The sequence below is a fragment of the Prinia subflava genome, chromosome 13 (assembly GCF_021018805.1).
Source record: "Prinia subflava isolate CZ2003 ecotype Zambia chromosome 13, Cam_Psub_1.2, whole genome shotgun sequence".
NCBI lineage: Eukaryota > Metazoa > Chordata > Aves > Passeriformes > Cisticolidae > Prinia > Prinia subflava.
In genome coordinates this window covers 5,205,624-5,226,290 of record NC_086259.1, presented here as the reverse complement: position 1 = coordinate 5,226,290, position 20,667 = coordinate 5,205,624, and the positions used below count along the sequence as shown (strand labels likewise).

Below are 20,667 nucleotides of genomic sequence, written 5' to 3'. Positions count from 1 at the left end.
ACACTACATTAAAATGAACTGGGATGCCTCCTGGCAGCAGCAATTCTCTCTGATGCCCAACTTGCCCTTAAAAAGCATTTTTACTGCTTCTAGAAAAGGAGGAGACTCATAGTGACAGCTCTTGGAGCTCAGGGAGCTCAGTGAAGGACTCCACCCCAGCTCATCTGACTCCTGAGGCTTTTCCCTCCCTCTCTCTCTGATTTCTATGCTGCTTTCTCAAGGTGCTACAGCACAAATTTCCTGTGGACCACCTGATGAGGTCCAAGGGGAGCGGCGCCCTCCATAGGTGCTGCACAGCACCCTTGGGCACCCATACAACATGTCCTGCATGGCCTCTCCAACAACCAGTTGCTCCAGCAGCACTTTGTGATGGGCCTGGAGGGATGTGAGGCCCCTCTGTGGGCCCCCACTGGGACTGGCAGCTACAGCCTTGCTTGCCACACTGAAAATGTGGAAGTGAGACAGATTCCCTCTTACCTCCTCCACTTCGAGGGGAGTGTACGGTACATGAATATGTAAGCTGACTCCTGGTTGGGTGCAATACTTCGCCCAGGCATGTGTTGGCACCTGAAAAACAAGCCATTCTATGCTAGGAGGAAGAGACAGCCACTTTGCAAAGTCTCATGTTGTCAGACAGCTTCAGGGCCACCACGGCAATACCAGCTCTCGGGTGAAAGCAGAGATCTGGAAACAGGTAGTCTGGCTGGGTTGGGAAGGGGGTACATGGAGAGCAGGACTCATCCCAGCTTGCTCTGGCAAAGAAGCTCGAGGTCTTATCATCATGACGCAGATGAAAGCCTCATCTTACATTGTGAAGAAAGCAAGGCAAAAAAATCCCACACTCAACAAAGGATCTGAGCAGGGTTCTCCAAGGAAAGCTCTCCTATTTCTCCCTTCCACACACGTCCAGCCACTGGCCCTGCTGCCCAGTCCACTCTCAGGGCAAAGGACAGCAGGGCAGCAAAAAGGGAGGCCAGCATAAGCATGACTTGTTGGTGGCAAGCTGGGGAGGCAACAGAAGCAGTAGGTATACAAGAAAATCTACCTCTGTTTCTGAAGATTGGGGAAAATTCTGCAATTCACTCTGCAATTCTTCCAGGGCTGTGACATTTCTACTCTTGAAGCGTCTCCATCGACTTGCCGGGTGATCCACAGAGAACGATGTCAGCTTTGGTGGTTCGGGTTTGAATTCAGGTGGGTAAGGGTCATATCTGGAAAATAACGTAACTGTGAACAGAGACCTGCCGTGGGAGGGAGGGACACCTGCACGAGTAGCTCCTGGTCAGGATGCAGACCCAGGGTGCGTTGAACTGAGAAATGCTTTGATCCAGCCCTTCCCAAGCCAGGCTGGAGCAGGTCCCCTCTAAAGGCAGCCCAGGGCTGACACCGAGGTAGCAGCGGTGCAGGCAGCTGCAACTGCTCGCATTGAGGAACTACAGAGGACAGGGACGAACACCTTGTGGGGATGCAAAAAGCACAGTGGGAGAGGAAAAGACAGAGAAGGCAAGAAAAAGGGGAGATTTGAGGCACCAAGGGACAGACCCGGCCAGTGGTGAGCCAGCGCAACCCCCAGTGCCCAACACCAGAAACTCTGCAGCTCTACCAGGTATTTATCAGGAATGTTTCCCTGACAGTGTTGGGAGGGGTTGGTTGACATTTTCCAACACTCCCACGTGACTCAGGTCACATTCCCATTTTAAATTGAAGCAGGTGCTCAGGGTAACTCTGCTTGTGTTTCTAATGCCATGTGAGGGACACAGTTGTGCCCTGCCTGCCTGTCACCCTGCTTGAGCTGTAAGTGCTCCCCACACAGTCACACGCAGAATCACAGAATCAAAGAATCATTAGGTTGGAAGGGACCTTCAAGATCATCGAGTCCAACCCATGCTCTAACACCTCAACTAAACCATGGCACTGAGTGCCACACCCAGTCTTTTTTTAAACACATCCAGGGATGGCAACTCTACCACCTCCCCAGGTAGGCCATACCAATACTTTATTACTCTCTCTGAAAAACTTCTTCCTAATATCCAACTTATATTTCCCTTGGTGCAGCTTAAGACTGTGTCCTCTCGTTCTGTCAGTTGTTGCCTGGAGAAAGAGACCAACCCCACCTGACTGCAGCCACCTTTCAGGAGGCTGTACAGAGTGATGAGGTCACCCCTGAGTCTCCTTTTCTCCAGGCTGAACACCCCCAGCTCCCTCAGCCGTTCCTCACAGGCCTTGTGTTCCAAGCCCCTCACCAGCCTCGGTGCCTCCTCTGGACGCGCTCAAGCGTCTCAAGGCCCTTCCTAAACTGAGGGGCCAGAGCTGCACACAGCACTCGACGTGTGGCCTCACCAGTGCCCAGGACAGGGGAAGAATGACCTCCCTGCTCCTGCTGGCCACACCATTCCTGATCCAGGCTCGGTGCCACTGGCCTTCTTGGCCACCAGGGCACACTGCTGGCTCATGTTCAGCTGCTGTCACCAGTGCCCCCAGGTCCCTTTCTGCCTGTCCAGCCACACCATCCCCAGCCTGGAGTGCTGCAGGGGGGTTTTGTGGCCAAAATGCAGGACTTGGCACTTGGACTTATTAAACTTCATCCCACTGGACTCTGCTCATCCATCCAACCGTTCCAGGTCTCTCTGCAGAGCCTTCCTACCTTCCAACACATCAACATACGCTCCCAGCTTAGTGTCATCTGCAAATTTACTAATGAAAGACTCAATCCCCTCATCCATGTCATTAATGAAGATATTGATGCATCCACAACCTGGATGCTCCATTCCCAGACAGGCATTCAGTGCCTGCTCCCCAAAGAATAACTGTCTTTAGCTTTGTAGCTTGTTATTTAAGGCTGGGTTTCATTTTTGGGTGAGATTCTCTCTCATCAGAACCCCCAAGAGATCCCTAATCATCTATTCCACTGTCTTTAGTTTAAATGAATGGTTTGAAACAACTTCCCAGGACCACGGTGCCCAGACAACATTTTTTACTCCAAACTTGTGGAGTAGGAGGCAGGGATAGGACATGATGTGATGAATAAATCCTGCTGTCAAGCAGTACAGAACCCATAAAGACCATGTTGCAGTGGGGAAAAGTCAAAACAAGTAACAAGTGTCACAAAAAAAGGGGAGTGAAGAATCCAAGGTGTCCACTGAAAGCTGACCCCTGGGAAAGAAATCGTCCTGGCACTAAAGGAGCTGTCTCAGGAAAAAAGGAAAGGGAAGGTAACAAGATGTTCAGCATCAGCCCAGGTGCTAAACAGCTCTTTCTTTGGCGTTGGGACTTTCTGGGCAACCTCCAGCACAATGCAAGGGAGGAAGGCAAGGAGCAGAGAGCAGCTCCTGCAGAGAGGGCCCATCCCAAAGCAGAGGGGCCAAAAGGGCCTCAAGCAGCACTGTGGGAGCTGGGACTAGGAGCCCTTCATCAAGGTGGACAGTGCCTCAGGCCACAGAGGTCTGAGAAAGCAGCCTTTGCCCCAGCTTTCCTTCCCAGGGCAAACCACCATGAGCACCAAATTGGTGGAAAACCTATTCCCTGAGCATCCAGCCAGACCACAGCTGGTCCGTGTTATTTGCACAAGGACAAGTCAAAGCAGTTTGTCAGATCCTAGGCAAACAGCTTTGTTCTTTGCAAAGTACAAACAGGACACCAGGAAGAAGAGCTTCAAGGAGAGGCCAAAGGTGCACATACCTCAGCCTGTTCACCTGGCTGTCTGCCTGGAATGACCAGTGGTACTGGACAGGCAGCGGGCTGCAGTTGCTCATCTCCAGAGAACGCACTTCTCTAGTGCCAGCCACGATCCAGCCAAACTTCAGGGTGCTGGGCTGGATTTGGAGATTTGGGAAGTGGACCTCTCCGTGGAGGGTGATATGCTCCACAGAAGGATGGCCCCTGACCATTTCTATCTTCAAGACCTTCTTTTCTTTCCAGCTCTTAAAATCCAGTTTATAAGCTGGGTCAAATGCGATGCAGAGATGACAGGTCTCCCCTACATCCACTGTCACGGGCTGCAAGGAGAGGAACAGTAATGAATCACCTGTGGGATGACATCCCAAGGTCTGACAGCATGAAACAGTAAATGCTGCTAGTGTGAGCCCAGCGTGGGCTTCTCAGTTCATCATTCATTTCTTGACAGCAAGGGTCTGACTGCAGGCACCACACTCCAGTCCAGGATTCCCTCAGGCCCACGTTTCTGTGCTCAGCAGCAGTACAAGGGGGTGGCTGCTGGAGAGCTGGGATGCTTTTCAGGAGACACCTTCACTACATAGCTTGCCCTGACCTAGATGCCTGCTCCCTTCTCCTTGTGCCTTCTCAATTCAGACAAGATTTGGATTCCTTCAGCAGCTCTGCTGATGCAGCTCAGGCCATCCCACTGCTGATGCTACAGAATAAACTTCTTGACTCAAGGACCTCCCAAAAGAAGTGCACCACCACATCCCTCCTCCTCAAACCCCACTGGAGGAGTCCAGGGCTGCTCACCTGGCCAGCTGGGAGGGGCTGCTGGTCCGCATTGCAGACCAGAAACGGCTGCTCCAAGTCCAGCATAAGGTCGAGTGGCAGGCAGCAGGTGTTTTTTATAGCCAAAGGCTTGTACTGCAGAGTCAGGACATCACTGGGTTTCTATGGAAACAGGAGACAAGGGAAAACAACCTCAGCTAGCCATAGACCGCCTTCTGCTTCTGCTGCATCTCGCAGTTTTCAGTCCCAGAAGAGCATACATGTCTGTTTGTTTCTACCCTTCCAGGAGATTTTCCTTATAGCAGATGCTTTTCATGTTTAGAAACCACAGCATCCTCTGGGGGACAAGGAAACACTCCCACGTACAGATGAGGGAATAGGACCCTGAGAGGAGGCGGCTGCTTGAACAAGATCTGGAGCAGAAAGTGAATCCAGACCGTTTGTCTCCACTTTTGTCTCTCTATTGGGCAGAACAGCCCTAGATGATCTTCACTCACATACAGTTATTTCTTACAACCTTATTGGCTCATAAAAGCAGTTTGTCTGCAAGATGTGTCCTGCAGCCCCTGCTACAGGGACAACATGTCTGTGGTCTCAAAGCTACAGTCAGCCTAGGCTCTTCCTTCCTGTCTCTGCATTGTGCTGGGCTTCCTGCATGGTCTAGAGAAACCAAAGAGTTTGGAAAACTAGTTCTGGATGTCCTGATATCAAACAGGTGCTGTGCCATAGCACACAATAAATCAGTTTGTCTGTGTAGCATCAAGCAGAACCCAGGCAGAATCAAGGAGAGCTGAAAAGCTTCTAATTACACCTGAACTGCCTGCTCCAGGGATTCTGTACTTCAGTGAAGCCTGGGAACCAGAGGAGAGGCCTGAAATTACAGAAACCAACTAAGGAAACATCTTCTCTTTTTCAGACAACTTGCAGGAGAGGGAAAGATGATGCTGGACTTGGGACCCAGAGACTCAAGGGCACCTGCTCTGCCTCAGTGCTCTCATCACTGCAGCTGCAGGGTGTCTGGGGGTCCTTTGAAGCAGGTGAGGCTTAGGGAAATGCACAGAGCTATACCATATAGCTGTCCCATACATGTCATGCAAGAGAAGCAGAGAAGGCAAAGAGACACACAAGATGATGGGTTTTTCCTTGTCAGCCTGAGGAATTCACAGGAATCTCCATTTTTCCCAGCTTCCCTACAGCACTGGTGTACAGACATCAGCGTGCCTTGGGGCATCCTAAAAAAACCTCCCTTTACAGTGAGCAGAGAAACTGGCATTTCTCTGGAAACGGCCACGATCCCCCATGGCAGTGCAGTTTTAACTGCAATTTTACTTTGGGGATGTTAAATATCAGTCTCATCTCTAAAAGCATCTTCACTCACTTTACAAAGTGCCTCTGGAAGGGTAAAGAGGGGCTTTAACACAAGCACACAACCCCCTCAGCCATGCTGTTAAATGTCAGGATGCAATCCAGAGACTTACCTTCTCCACCCGGAAAGAAAATCGTCTGGCTGATACTTCTATAGAGGGATCAATAAACTGGCAGGTAATGATTGTTTCTATTATCTTGTTTGTCCTGCTGCTTGTCCCAATGGCGGCTTCACAGACCACATAATCCCGCACCGCCTGCAGGCAAGAGTCACTTGTCACCAGTGGGCGGTGGCAGGGCATCCAGCAAATGCCCTGCATTGCCTCAGCACCCACCACGGGCCCTACTCCTGCCACAGAGTTATGGTCACTGCCCGCTCTTCTTCCTGTGATGCAGCTTTTTTATTCTGCACTCAGTTGTCTGTAGCACTGCACCCCAATAGCCAGAAAAGGCACTTGTGAGAAACTCCCTCCCTTCACATGGCTTTGTTTTCACTCTGTGCTTATCCCAGATAAACCACTTGGCACTTGTTTAATTCACTTTCTTTTTGGGCTCCTAGTCTAAGTGTAACTTATGTCTCTGCCCTTCCTTGCTGACTAAGCATGCAACACTGCTTGCCCCGAAAGAGCAGTATGTTCTTCCACCCCTACTTTGGGATCAGCACTGGGTTTTGGTGGCTGTGGAATCACAAGGAAGCCTTAGCTGGTCTGAGGGTGGCCAGCAAGGCAAGCAACTGGTGCTGCCACAGAAACGTGTGGTCTTAAACCAGTTTCTTGAAGGCCCCTGCTCATTTTCCCAGGCAAATGTCAAGGGACTGTGGAACAAGCCCAGGGGAGGGGATCTGATGGTTCCCCAGGCTCAGCCCGTGGTGGAGACCTCACCTGCGGGATGTTGGAGAAGCCTTGCAGCACCACGTCCACAGACTGGCCTGGCTGCAGCTCCATCAGCCATGGCTCCAGCCCAAAGGCAGGGGTGGCATGTTTGATCTGCTGACGGAGGGCTGTGGCCCTCCAGCCCGTCTCTTTGATTGGGTGGTAGCATTCCACCTTCCAGAAGAGCCGTTGGAAATGGTGGCCCCTGTTTGTCAGTTTGAACCGACGGGTACAGGGAAGGAGGCTAGAATAGAAGGCAGGATGGAAAATAGTATGGGAGTAGCTATTTCCCTTGCCATCAGATTGCTCCCAGTGAGCAATCTGAGGTGTTAACAGCTTGGAGACTATCTTCCTTTTGAGCTCTTAATGTGGACCAGAAACAGTGTCTGATAAGCTGCCCTTCTGATGTCATTATTATTGCAAAGAGAAATATGTTTCCAATGGTAGTGCAGCATTTAGCTCCACTTAGCCAGGTGAGGCTAAGAGGACCTGGTGTTTTCCTCCAAAATGTTTGTTCTGGGGTGATTCATACTGTTAATGTATTTTGTATTAATCTGCACCTGAAACTGTTACTGAATCTTCGAGATCCTGCACTTGGGACCCTTGTGTGTGGGGGTATGATGGCAGGCATTTCTAAAAGCCGACTCAGAGGCAGTTTCTGGATGATCCCAGCCAGCTGCTAAAAATCATCTGTCTGCTCCAGGAGAGGAAACCAGGGGAGCAGGGCCTCTCTCGTTCGTAGCAGTTTTGGTTTAGCACTGGTAGGCATTTGTAGAAACTTCATTTTGCAATCAGAAACTGTTTGGAAGTGAACTTTGCAAACTCTGCTGGCAGCGGAAAAACGAGCAAGGTCCTGGGCAGAGCAGGGCAGCAGCAGAGCCCACGAGCAGCGGGAGGAAGCGGCGGTGCAGACCCCACTCAAACCAGCAAGTTTCCATCTGCCTCTGGAGCTGCTCTGTGGGCTCCTGCCTTCCCAGAGGGGGTTGTCACCCTCCTGTCTCTTTGTTCCCGGGGCCCCTGTTTGCCTGGGAGGTGCCACTTCAGAAGGGAAGGGTGTGATGCCATCTTCCCTTGGTCCCTCACCCACACGGAGGGACCGCCTCACCCAGGCGCCGTTTCAGGAACCTTTTGTTCTGGGGGAGCCTGCGAGAGCATTACTTGATCAAGAGAGGACATAAATGTGTTAGAACTAAAGAGAATTAATTCAGTGGCAATTTGGCAACTGGTTTCCCTTGCAGTGGTTTTTGAGGGTATCTAACAACTCTCAACTGGCCATCACGTGTTTCTAAAGGAATCTTTGCCTTCAGGGAAGGAGTCAGGGACTTTGAACGCTGAAGAAGATCTTGCCTGAAGGACTACAGTAAAACTGCTCCTTGCTGAGACAGGAGGAGAGGTGGGAGTGGAGAGATCTCCTACCTGAATTGGTATCCCAAGTTGAGCTCTGGGCCTAATGGTTTGTCTGTGACAATTGTGGTGCCAATGCCAGAAGCCTCAATGAAGAAGGTGGTCCAAAGGCTGTTCCAAATGAACAGCTGGATATCATCAGCAAAAAACCCAGTGTCATCCAGGGTTGCTGTGATAGTCACAGGAACCTCACCCCTAGCTGGGATCACTCCTTCTCTGGGTTCAATGACATAGCAATGGGGTTTCTTTACCTGTAAGACAAGCATAATATACATTTAGGGTGGAAACCACACACCCTGGTCTCTTGTGGGATATAAGAAAGACTAAAGAGGGGAGAATAATAATCCTAAAGGCTTAATTTACCTAAATTTAAGCTGCAGTATCGGGCAACAGCAGAGCTGATACAACCTGTATTTTCCCCTCCTTTAACACACTCTCACCTAATCAACCCAGTTTTGCCCAACCCAAGGGACACTTATCCTCAGGACAGTGTTCCTTCCCCAGTCTTGCTCTGGAGTGTGTGCCAAGGAAAGCTGCTTTCTTTCTCCTGGCTTCTCACAAAGGCTCAGGGCCAGAGGAAGTCATGACTGCTCAAATCCCACTGCAGAAACCACACGGCTGGAGGATACTGCTGAGAGCCTGAAGAATATCTCTGCAAAACCAGCTGAGCAAAACCCCAACACCAAACTATTCTTTCCCAAGGGGCCATCAGTGCTTCTCAACATCCCCTAAAGGACTGAAGCCCTCCCTTCCCACTGATCTGAGCTGTAGAGAGGTGCCCCAGTGCCCTCTGCTTTGGAAAAGCCACCTCTAAATGAGGTCATAGCAGAGCAGGAAAGCAGGGAGCAAAAAGAAAACTGGATGACGTGCTCTGTGAGCATGACCCAGTCTTCCCAGGAACTCTTGTCCTCTGCTTTCTCATGGACTTCATGGATTGGGCAAGAGAGCTGGAAGCTGCCCAAAGGAGGGAGGAAAGGCCTTGCACCAGCACAGCTGCACAGGCACAGCTCTATGTGTCCAGCCCTGGTATGAGCATGTGAAGCCCCTCCTTTACACACCATGACCACCCAGCCAAGGTGCATTGCTCCCTGAAGAGATGGAAAGCAGAATTTCATTGTGAAGTTAACAGAAAGCTGCCCTGGAAAAATCCCTCACTTTAAGGTTACATTTATCCCCCAAACAGCTGGAAAAGCTGCAGGAGGAAAATTCACGTCCCTCCTCCTTGGCCCAGGAGGCTGTGGCTGGACTCTCCCACACGGCCTGATGCTTTATCCACAGACACAAACAAGTCCGTAGGATCAGGTTTTAACCAGCTCCAAGTTCAACACACCCAGCATGAAGAAGAAACCTCAAGCCCCTCATAGATCTCCCCCTCCAGCAGACATCCCACCCAGCCCCGGCCTACAAGCCCTTCCTGGCTGCACCAGCCCTGCTCCCCCTGCCAGGGGAGCAGCCCCAGCTCCTTCTGCCCTGTGCAGCCTCCACATATTGAACAGCCTTTCTCTGCAGCTGCCCCCAAAGATGCTCTTCAGTGGCACAGAGACCACAGCCTGTGAAGGTGCACAACCCCCACGGATGTCTTTGTGTGGACAGCCCAACTGGCTTGACCCACAGGAGGTGTGAAAATTGCCTCCCCACGAGCAGTCTGAGGACAGACCTCACACCCTCTTCTCTGCTATGAACAGCAGTTTGGCACAAAGCAAATGAAGATGGCCCAGGGAAACCACAGGGAAATCCATGCTCTCTGAGGAGCAAAGGACCACAGGTTTCTCTTGATCTCTGAGCTCCAAAAATGTGACACACGCAGCTAAAGACCTTCCACAAAATTAAGGGAGAACTTGTTAACATAATCAAGATGAATTTCTTGAACATCTCTGCACTTGATTTCACTGATGGGTGCCCCAGCTAAAACCACTCCAGAGCCAGGTTCCTCTTGCCTTGCCCAGATGGAATACTGCAGTATCTTGCTTCCTCTCACACAGGGAGATATGGAAATCTTGCAGATAAAAACCAAGTCACGGCTGCTACTGACCAGTCAATTTCCCTGGAAGACAGCCCCACAGATACTTACAATCTCCAGCCTGAAGTCTGTGTCCACGAGACCTTCGTTGATGAGCCAAAAATGTTGTGATTTAGGCTTTAGCACTTGGGTTCTGCCAAACTCTATCCGCCTAGGACTTGGGTAGATTGCTGCCAGCCGTCCAACACCCCACAGTGTTGTTCTCTGTTCCAGAAAGCAGGCAAGAAAAATTTAAAAAAAAAAATCAAACCACAACAGGGAAACCTAAAAAAGCTTAAACAGTTCAACCCCACTCAAGTTATTTCTTTAGGGTCAGCTACCACTCTCCAGCTGAAATGCTGAGCTTTTGGGAAAAGAAAGAAAAACAAAATGTATTCACCTCCAAATTGAAAAGGATTATGGTAAGAGAAACTTTCAACCTACAAAATTATTGGCCCAAAGGTAGAAGGTTTGCAAGAAATCTCTATTTAAGATCAGGCTGACAGTTAAACAACTGGTTCTTCTGGTGGGGAGAAACCCTCCTCTTAAGCAGCCTGATAGTTGAAAGCAACTGTTTTGTCAAACTTCAGGCTCCCTGGCACAGCCTGCACTGCCTGTCCTTCCTGTTGACTGATTTACATGCAGTGCCACAATGGCTCACGTTCAGATGTTTGCTGCCATCCAGGGAATCTGACATCATCATTTTCATGTTTTAATATAAGTTTAAATCGTTGCAACTACTCTTCAAATGTCAACTTTCCTTTTTTTTACAGAAAGCTCAAGATTCCCACAAGTCTTCTGACATCCTCTTTTGTGCTGAGAGATGACATTTTAAAACAGATGCTTCCAAAGTTAATAGCATTTTAAAGATTAATTAACTAGAATTATCCTCAATTCCAGCTTAGATGAATTACATTCTGGGTCAGACACTGACATTACCACCTATAAGGCATGAGCTGTTTATGCCACCAGTCCCTGCTGTCCTTCTCCACAGCAGCCCGTGCCTGTTTTCCCCAGAAGAATCCCTGCACACTGTGCACCCTGCCGGGAGAGTTGCACAAGGCACACACCTCCCCTGGCACTCACCAGTGGGTTTCTTTCATCCCCGAACACGCCGATAAGAACTTCGGTGCTGTGCTTGCCCAGCTTTTGGACTTCAACTAGAACAGGAATCTCTGCAGTGCTCCAAGGCTGGACAATCCCACAGGGTTTGGGGCTGGAGTAGAACACAGGAGAGTCCTCCTTGCGTCTCTAGAAGGGACAGAATCAAATGCAACTTCAGAGGGACCTCTGAAGAAACTTCAAATTCCTTAACATCCACCACAACAGCAACTTACATTTTTAAAAATCCCCAGGACAAAGGTAAAAGGCACAAACAAGATGCATGAATTGTAGGGTTAGCATTTTCAGGGAGTTCTGCAAGGAGGCTGCCAGCACAGGCACTGGTGTCTGTGGATGCAGCAGCTTTCACAACCCTCTAAGATCTCCCACAAGAAAACACCCTGAAGACTACAACCTCAACTGTTTCCTCAGGAGGTTAAACTGCATCCTAAACTTTACATTCAGGTAGGATCCTGTTCTCAGCAGCTCTTTAAAACTGAATAGAAACCAGCAAGGACTAATCCAAACCCCTTTTTCCCCTAATAATCTGCTCAACAATATTTGAGAGGAGGTGGTGGATGCGATGCCAAACCTGGGGAATAAGCCCATAGCAGCCAGGAAGGTCGGTGGTATTCCTAATGCAGAACTTCTTCTCATATGGCACCTTCAGGTAGCACTCATCGAACGACAGGATTTCGGGTATTACTTCCAGCTCAGGAACGACACATCTGGGCAAAGACATGACCCCAAGGGAATCAGAGATACTGAGGGAATGGAGAACTTTTACCCCCAAAGATTGTCAAATGGAGCATAACACATTTGTCACTGCCAAACAGACATTTAACAGCTCTACAGTGGTAAATTGCATTCTAAGTCTTCCCACTCTAACATGTCTTGTCAAGGAGAGGCAAACCCTGAGAGGCAGCACCCAGAGGCTGCCAAGTGCCCCAGGCAGAGCACTTTGTCCCACAGCTGCCTCAGCCCCTCCTTTACCCAAGAAGGCTTCCAAGGACTCCTATAACAGTCCCAGTGATCCATGAGCTCTGGGGGAGCCTTTCCAACAAGGATCAGTGCTCACTAAGGCTCCAGGAACACACAACTCCAGTGTCTCAGTAAAAATGACCTCCTTCTCCCCATGGTGCTGTTGCCCTGCCTGAGAACTCAGCTGTTTGCCCAGCCTTGGAGGGCACGAGGCACCACCTGCCCTACAGAGCGGGTGATCACTCTGTCCCAGCTCCTGCAGCTCCCTCGGTCCTTCACAGGTCCATGCAGTGACTGTGCCCATTTGCACCTGCTTGACAAAACTGCAGCCCAGGCACTGACTGGATGGCTCTGCCTGGGAGAGGGAACAGCACCAGGCAACTGCATCCCTCTTGTCATTAAACTGACACCCAGAGCAGCACAGCAGGATGGAATTCTGCTGCAGCAACAACAACTTTTGGTTTAAGTCTGAGAATATCAAAGCTCAGAATGGGAAGCAGAGGGAAGGGGAAAAAATAGAGCTGACCTGCCACATCATGGGCTGATTTCCCCCCACAAGATCTTGCCCTCACCACTCCTGCTGTCAGCCACCTCCCCACTGTCACGTGCCCTCATTAACAGAATCAGACCCTGACTCTCAGCAGGCTGTTTGGTGTGTCCCAAACCCATGCAGGGTGATTGCAACCCAGCACAACTCCATCTCTTGCAGGAAGAAAGAGAGGAGGCCCTCAGGAAATTTGTTCCACCTCAAGCACCAAAAACCAGGCCAATGAACGATATCATTCCTGGTCCCTTTAGAAAAAGGCCCAGGACCGTGCTGGGCTGTGAGCAGGGGTGCTTTTCACCACAGGCTGCTTTCCAAGCACTGCTGTTCTCATGCCCAGCTGGGCAGAACATGAGGTCATTAAACAACACTTCTCCTTGGGAGCTGCAGCCAGCCAAGCCTGTGCAAGGCAGCCAAGTGTGCTGGGGGAGGCCAGGGAAGTGCTGGTACCTGGCCTCGATGATCAGTGATGCCAGTTCCTTGCCCATCCCTTCCACGTCCACCAGCAGTTTGCGGTTGAATTCCATCACGGAATTGGAACACAGGGTCACCTGGGGGAAGAGCAGTAAATTCTTCCTTACAAAAGCTCATTACCCATCTATGATATCCTACAGTTCTTGTTTCGTGGTAAAGAAGGGGAGGATTTTGCCTTCATTCTTCTGCTGGTCCATATGCAGAGCACAGTCTCTGAGAGTACAAAAGCCTTCTGGCAAGTACCAGATTTGTTAAGCACACCTTGCTATCAGGGGATAGGTCAGCTAAATTAAAACTTTAGACTAAAGCTCTATGCACCACTGTCTTCAAATTATGGGGCCAATTTTTCACCTGACTACAATGACATAAATGCAGGGGAAATCTGACGAACAGAATGAGTTCAGCTTTAGAGCAGGAAGCTGAGGGCAAAGTGTGGCCCAGCAAGTGCTGGGCAGCTCATGGCTGCAGAGCTTTTTGTCTTCACTGGAGATCCCTGCAGTGAACACAAATCATTCTGCTCTCCAGGAGAGGAGAAACGAGACCAAGAAAAAAAGCAAACTGCTTTATACAATGACATCTCTCTAACAGCCACCTTCCATCCTCATCCTTGCTCTGCCCACTTGCAAAGAAATCGCTCTCAAAAACACAAGAATGGCTTCAGGACTTGACAATCTGGTGCCTGATCTCAGCTTGTGATTTTGGAAACAAATCAGTGCTCCTTCAGGAACATCCCGAGTAACCCAGCTCACAGAGGCCCCACAGCAGTGCAGATCTCTCACTCACACAATGCTCCAAGCTGGCAGCAGAGCTAAAGCCCTCCCACACTCCAGTGAAGCTTCACCCCCACAGGCTGGACTCTTCCCATACCTCGATATCCTGGTGTTCCTGGGGGAGGAGGGTCCCTCGGCTGGGACTCATTGTAAACTCCCTTGGCTCCGCATCAAAATGAATTCCCTCCCTCCAGGATGGGTCAGTGTCGCTGCGTATTTGATCAAAGCAGCTCACAGCAGGCTGCGTGCCATCCTCCGACATGCGGAGCTGGAACGTCAGGGGCATCTCGGAGGTGTTAATGAGACGACAGGTCCTGGTGTAGGGAAAGCCTAGGAAAAGGACACAAACACACTTAGGCACCAATTATGTCATGCCTCCTGGTGGGAATATCCTGGTGGGATGAAAGCATGACTGGAGTTTAGCTCTTTCATATCTGAACTACAGCTCACTGAGAAGCTGCAAGAGGAATTAATTGTCACTTAGTTCCCTTTGACACCGATTCCAGACTGCAACCTTCAAAACGCCTGCTCATAGCCCTGCTGAACACTGCAAGCTTCTCTCTTTCTGATGGGGAGGAGCTTCCCCACCTGCCTCAAACCAGCACCAGCTATTTCTCACTGATGAGTGTGCACCCACACCAAGCATTTCCTCTGAAAATTCAAGCTGCAAAATTCCCTGTTAAGTTTGCCAGTGCTCCCACTGTTTTCAAGATACATAAACAGTGAGTCGTCATTGAGAAGAAGCTACAGCAAACAAAAGTGAGGATGGAATCAGGAACTAGAACATGATGCAAAGCACCCTAGTGCAGTTTCTCCCTGCAGGATCCTTAAGGCATCTCTTGGTTTGGGCCAAACAGACTGAGGCTGTGACAGCTCAGAGCCCACTCAACCGGAGGCAAACCTGAGCCTTGCTTCCAGATTAGCAATTAGGAACCATGACCCAACAAATGGGGACATCCCACCCATGCTGCTCACTGGGATTGCTGCCTGCAAGGGTTTACCCCGCCTTAGCTCTGAGATTTGCTTTCCATACTGGAAGCCAGAGGTGCAGCCATGCATGGTGGGCATGTCCTGCAGAGCCCGGACACCAGCCACAACCTGCTCTGCACTGGACATCTGGCTTGGCTGGCCAGCTCTGTGGGGAGGAGACTTCTCCCCAGGCCTGCTCACCAAGAGTCCTTTGAACACAAATGGGGGAAAAGACAACTGCAGGCACAGCCCAGAGCTTCTCTGTGCCCATCAACAGTGATCACTGCCAGCCCCAGCAGGGACTCCAGCAGAGAGGCACAAAGGGACAAACACACATGTCAAAACCTCAGATGAGACTGAGGTCACCACATGCAGACAACAGTCAACAGTTAAAAAGAAGCAAAGAGACAACAGCTGCCTTCAGCTGAAGAGACTTTAGGAATGAAATCAGATTAAGCAGGATAAATCTTCTACTACAGAACCGTATTTCTACCTGTTGCCTTTCTTGTTTCACTTCTTGAAAAGACAACTTAACAAGGGCCTCAGTGGTGATGCAGGGTGGGAAGAAGCAGCTCAGGAAAGGCAATTAGTTTTCCTAAAATGTTCAGCAACTTCATTGTTACGGGTTTAGGTTTCGTTGTGAATTTTCCCCTTGGTCTGGGAAGGGGGATAGGGGTTTGGGGGGGTTTTGGCTGTGGGGGTGGGCTTTTCCATTCGGGGCTTTTTGGGATTTGTGGTGGGATGCTGTGGGTGGTCGTGAAGCCGGACCTGAGGTTTGGCAGGAGCAGACCTTTCCCTCCTCCCGCGCGGGGCTCGGGAAGGTCGGCAGCGCGGTGCTGCGGGACGTTGTGTGCTCGGGGCCTTCACTAGGCTGCAGCTCAGCACCACGATCGAACCTGCCTGCCTCCCCCGCTTCTGCCCGCTGCTGTCTGCAGGACCGAGATCCCCTGCCGCCTGCAGTTTGCAGAAGGAGCCATTTCCTCCTTCCTTCCCTCCCTGCTGGTGCCGGCTGGGAGGGCATCACTGCCCTGCCAGAGCCCACAGCTCCTCCAGCCTGTGAGCGTAACTACAGCAAAGGGGGAAAACAGGTCATGGCAGGTTGGAAACTTCTGTTATTGCGGTGTCTGTGTTGTCTGTGCTGTCCTGACATATTCTAGTAAAGAACTGTTATTCATTTTCCCAGGTTTTTGCCTGGAAGCCCTGTAATTTCAAAGGTATAAGAATTTGGACGGAAGGGGTCATCTTTCCCTTCCAGGAAGATTGCTGCCTTCCTTGGCGATATCTGTCTTTTAAACCATCACAGAGACACCAGAAAATACTTGGTTCTATTTGATCCCACAATGGCAAAATGCTTCCTGAGGCACCAGCAGCCCTGCAGTTCACAGCCTGAAGAAGCTGCTGCGGCAGAACACGAGTGCCGGACGCTTTTACGTTCGAGTGCTCCATTTTGGAAGGCACAGATCCCTCCCGCTGTGTCCCAGCCCAGGGAACACTCACCAAAGGAGATGTCACCAAAGTTCATGGCTTTGGGGTCGAACTGTAAAGTCGGTCCAATGACACGGCCCCTGCGATGACGAGGACAGAGAGGAAACGGCTTGGTTAAAGGGAATTGCAAAGCCTCCGGCTGTCGTGGCTTGGGGACATCAAACCTGGTGTCAGGGGCACCGTGGCTCTCAAACCAACACACCCCCATGTGCTCAGCACAGTGTCCATGTGGACAGGAGGCACCTAGAGCCAAGTGGGACTTCGGGCACAGGGCAGGCAGGAAAAGCCCCTGAGTTGCTGGTGGTCCCATGAAGGACCCTGAACCCACACCCAGACATGGCTCCGTGCCTCAGTTTGCCCATCTGTGATGTAATGGACATAAAGGCATCCCCACAAACTTCTGTAACCAGCCTTTCCAGCCACAGCCTCCCTGCTTTGCTACTTCTTAGCTGTAACTGGTCTTGCCATGGAGGAGCTTTCTCAGGAGATTTTGACCCACACAATCATTACAGACAGTTTTGAGACATGAAGCCAGGGGAGCCCCAAACATCCTCTGAAAAGAGCAGCAGTTCTACACAGTGGACAGATGAATCCTAGAGGAAAGGACCAGCTTGTCACCAGTGCACCGGCTGGCACAGTCAAGAGCAATAGCTTCAACAACAAAACATGGGTGTCCTGAATCTACCACACCACGTCACCTGTCCTTGCACTCAGCAGACAGACTCCAAAAGTCACCAACATCCACTGAAATCAGCACCTGAAGCTGCACAACATGAGTTTACTTCATGGCTGATGCCAATCAATGCCCACTCTGACTTCTGGTTACAAGCCAAGGAGCAGTGAACTGTTCACAGCACTGCCACTGTCTCTGCTCTACACATCTCAACAAGAGACACCTGCCCTTGCTCAAGGAGAAAGCTGCTTATGCAGTAATATCCCATGACCAGTTTGGGGGAGGGACAGAGGAGAATCAATTATTTGATGGTGAAAGGTTCTCTCTTGATTTCCAAAATTAAAAAACAGCACTTTTTCTCCAAAAACAAAGCCAGCATAATTGTTTCTCTACTATGGGCAGACCTACTCAACACTTTTCTCTTGCTAAATAATAAATCTCATGTTCTTTTTTATCCATCTCCCTTATCTTACTGGTATCATCAACAGCACATTGCTTTCATTTCTTTACTGCCTTGATCCAGTGCCTCCCAACAGCCACAGCCCAGCTCCAAAGCTCCCGAGCAGCCAGCACCAGCTTTCCTGCTTACACTACACTATCCTACCAGCACACGGCTCAGGCTAGCAGGGACAAGCCCTCCTGGTGCTGTGATCCTAGGACTGAGCTCTGCCTCCCCTGTTATCACCTCTTCTCCCTTTTGCTGAGCCAGGATTATCTCTTGCAATGGCACCAGCCCACGGCATGGTGCCCATGTCCTTGGGACTGTTCCTGCTGCACAGTTCCCTGTCTCCCACATCAGCCTTCTCCTGGCTGTGGAAGGGAGGTACCCAGAGCACTGTGCACAGGAGCTGGGAGCACAGCTTGTCCCCCACAGCATGGGCATGAGAGGTGAGGCTGGAGGCTGCCCATTTGGGATGGATTATTAACAGAGGTTTTTAAAAGCACTGCTGCTGGTGCAGAATCACCCAGGCTGGCCCATCTCCAAAGCCCTGGGGGCCTTGCTGGGTGTTCAGGTGGGACATCCCAGAGCAGCTACTGCCCAAAGCAGATCCACACCACTGCCTGCCATGGCCCAAGGCAGAGGGAGCTCCCTGCAGGGAGGAGTCATTTCCAGCTCCTGGGTACCACACAGGGCAGCAGGCACCCTCACACTAAGGCAATGCCAGGATCAGAGCAGAGATTAAGACCTCAGGAAACACCTTTCTTCTCTGCTCAACCCCAAAATGAGGTAGGTGGGGGATGTCCCAGAGACATCTACAAATGTGCCCATCAAGCTCCCGGAGTCCTTACCTGATTGACAGGGTCACAGGCTTAGGAGATCCAGCCACACTGAACTGGAAGTCTTCCGAAAACGACCCCACTATGCTGGCATTGAAGGAGAACTGAAGAGTCTGGATCCCACCCGGTGCAATGATGCCCTCCTTGGGTGCAAACTGGAAGCAGCAGCCCACTTTTGTGGTTGAAGGGATGTAGGTGAAGGGAGCATCAAGAACTCCTTTGTTAATCAGTTTCACCTGCAGCAGCAAGAAAGAAAATTGGAAATACATGTGGAATCTGCCCTTCTTGTGAGTTATTTTCTAATGACACAATTAACACCCAGAAAAGGCAGAAGATGCCTGGTGCTGCTGAACAGCAGGAGTAAAAAAAATACAAAAGGACAAGTACTGCCTTTGGGTTTTCACACAAAGCAGTGCTAACTCCATATAAGTCACCCTGGGGTTATCCCATGGACACAGAGCAGTCCACCTCTGGTCAGCATCACCAAGCTCATTCACACCTGGCCCTGAGAGCAACGTGGGGTGATTGCAGCTGCGTAGTGGATCACCACAGAGCTGCTGCTGCCCCACTTAGCACAGCTCCAACATTACCATCTACTCATTCACCTTCTCCCATATCGTGAAAACCATACATTGAGAATGAGGCATCAGCATCAAAATGTACAGACAGCACCATCTTTTGGTAAGAAAACTCAGCGTGTCCTTCCCTTGCACAACCAAACTTTTGAAAGTGCCTGGGATGATGTAGTGCCTCATTTTTTACCTCTTTCAGCTGCTCTCCTTTTTTTTGCAAACTTGATACTATTGGGGGAGAGGCAAATGGGTACAAAAATCCTTTGCTGTATTCCCAGGAACACTTTTCTTTTTCTAGAGCCAGAGATGCACCAAGCCTGAAGTGTGGTGAGGGACTGGTCAGCAAGGGAAAGAACTTCCAAGCCCTTTGCAAGGGCCAGCACTGAGCCTGGAAGCTGGAGGCTTTCCTGTGACTTCCCGGAATACGCAGGAGACACTTGACTGAAAATTGTTGGCAGTGGACTGAAGCTCAAATGTAGCCAGGTTGTTCCAGCTGCTTCTGAACAGGCCAGTACAAAGGTACTTGTGTCTGGTGCTGCCACAAAAGCCTCTGAAGGCTTTTTGACCCAGTGCTGGTTTTTGACCCAGTGCTGGTTTCATATGCCAAGGGGTTGTTTTGCAGGAAGCCTCCCAGCTGATCCCCAAGGAAGGTTGTCCAAAAGAAAGGATTGGAGCTTCATGAGCAACAGACACACACCTGTCTGACTCCCTCAGATTTGACCAGTACATCAAATATTCCCTGCTCACAATTGCCCGGCTTGCCAGGAATTCCACAGGTCCAGCAGGCAGCTTGCTGCTGCCTCAGGAGCCATCAGGATCCATCCCAACCCCTGCTGCTCACCTCATAGATGTGAGTTGTTCTGAAAAAAATCTTCCCAAGGTTCAGAGTTTTACAGCTGAATTCAAGCAAGGGTCCTTGGCCTTCCCCTCTGAGGTGCAGGGGCAGCCTGCTCTCACGTCCTGGGGAGAGATGTCCATTTAAGACAATAATTCCCTCTGTTATACTGTATTTTCCAGGCTGCCTCAATGGTAGTCCTTGACTCTGAGCTGCATGCAACCAGCTCCTGATGCTGCAGGACAAGATAGGGACCCTTCTCTTCCATCAGGAGATATCCCTTGGGGCTGACTTGCAATTTCTAAACCATCCCGTGAGCTGGTTTTCAATTTTGGCCACCAGTTTGCTGAGTTTAAAACATCTCTGATGTTCTGTAGTGACAGGCCAAGGAGTAATGGGTATAAATTTAAAGAAAGGAAATTTAGGTTAGATATTAGGAAGAAATTTTTTACTGTGAGGGTGGTGAGACACTGGAGCAGGTTCCCCAGGGGAGTTGTGGAGGTTCCTGCCCTGAAAGTGTTCAAAGCCAGGCTGGATGGGGCTTGGAGCTACCTGGTCTGGAGGGAGGTGTCCCTGCCCATGGGAGGGGCCTTGGCACTAGATGATCTTTAAGGTCCATTCCATCCTGAACATACTATGACTCTATGGTTTCCTTCCCATGCACTTAGAGGAGCTTTGAAATCCATTCAGTGAAGGCACAAAGCTCATCAAGAGTTTGGCTGTTGCTACCTGGCAAATTGGCAGGGAGCAATTGCCAAACCACCTGGGCCAGGAGCACACGACTTTGTTGCCAAAGTCCTCAGTTTCTGACACTCAGCCCTGTGTTCTGTTTCCACAGACTGAGAGCTGCAAGGTGACAATTCCCACACAGGGACAGAAGCAGGTGCTGGCCAAGGGTG

General features: G+C 50.4%; 1 protein-coding gene across 1 annotated transcript in view; it reads right to left on the bottom strand.

Moving 5' to 3' along the window:
* Positions 1–20,667, bottom strand: part of LOC134557807 (hydrocephalus-inducing protein homolog) — a 76,317-nt gene that overhangs the window by 38,917 nt on the left and 16,733 nt on the right. Inside the window, exons 10-24 of the mRNA XM_063411072.1 lie at positions 19,775–19,893; positions 18,374–18,597; positions 16,423–16,490; positions 14,054–14,286; positions 13,163–13,263; positions 11,780–11,915; positions 11,173–11,337; positions 10,159–10,311; positions 8,100–8,338; positions 6,693–6,927; positions 5,925–6,068; positions 4,468–4,608; positions 3,679–3,995; positions 1,046–1,211; positions 478–567 (exon numbers count right to left, since the gene is read on the bottom strand). Of these exons, the coding sequence (XP_063267142.1) occupies positions 478–567; positions 1,046–1,211; positions 3,679–3,995; positions 4,468–4,608; positions 5,925–6,068; positions 6,693–6,927; positions 8,100–8,338; positions 10,159–10,311; positions 11,173–11,337; positions 11,780–11,915; positions 13,163–13,263; positions 14,054–14,286; positions 16,423–16,490; positions 18,374–18,597; positions 19,775–19,893 (2,531 nt within the window). The remainder of the gene's footprint in view (positions 1–477; positions 568–1,045; positions 1,212–3,678; positions 3,996–4,467; positions 4,609–5,924; positions 6,069–6,692; positions 6,928–8,099; positions 8,339–10,158; positions 10,312–11,172; positions 11,338–11,779; positions 11,916–13,162; positions 13,264–14,053; positions 14,287–16,422; positions 16,491–18,373; positions 18,598–19,774; positions 19,894–20,667) is intronic.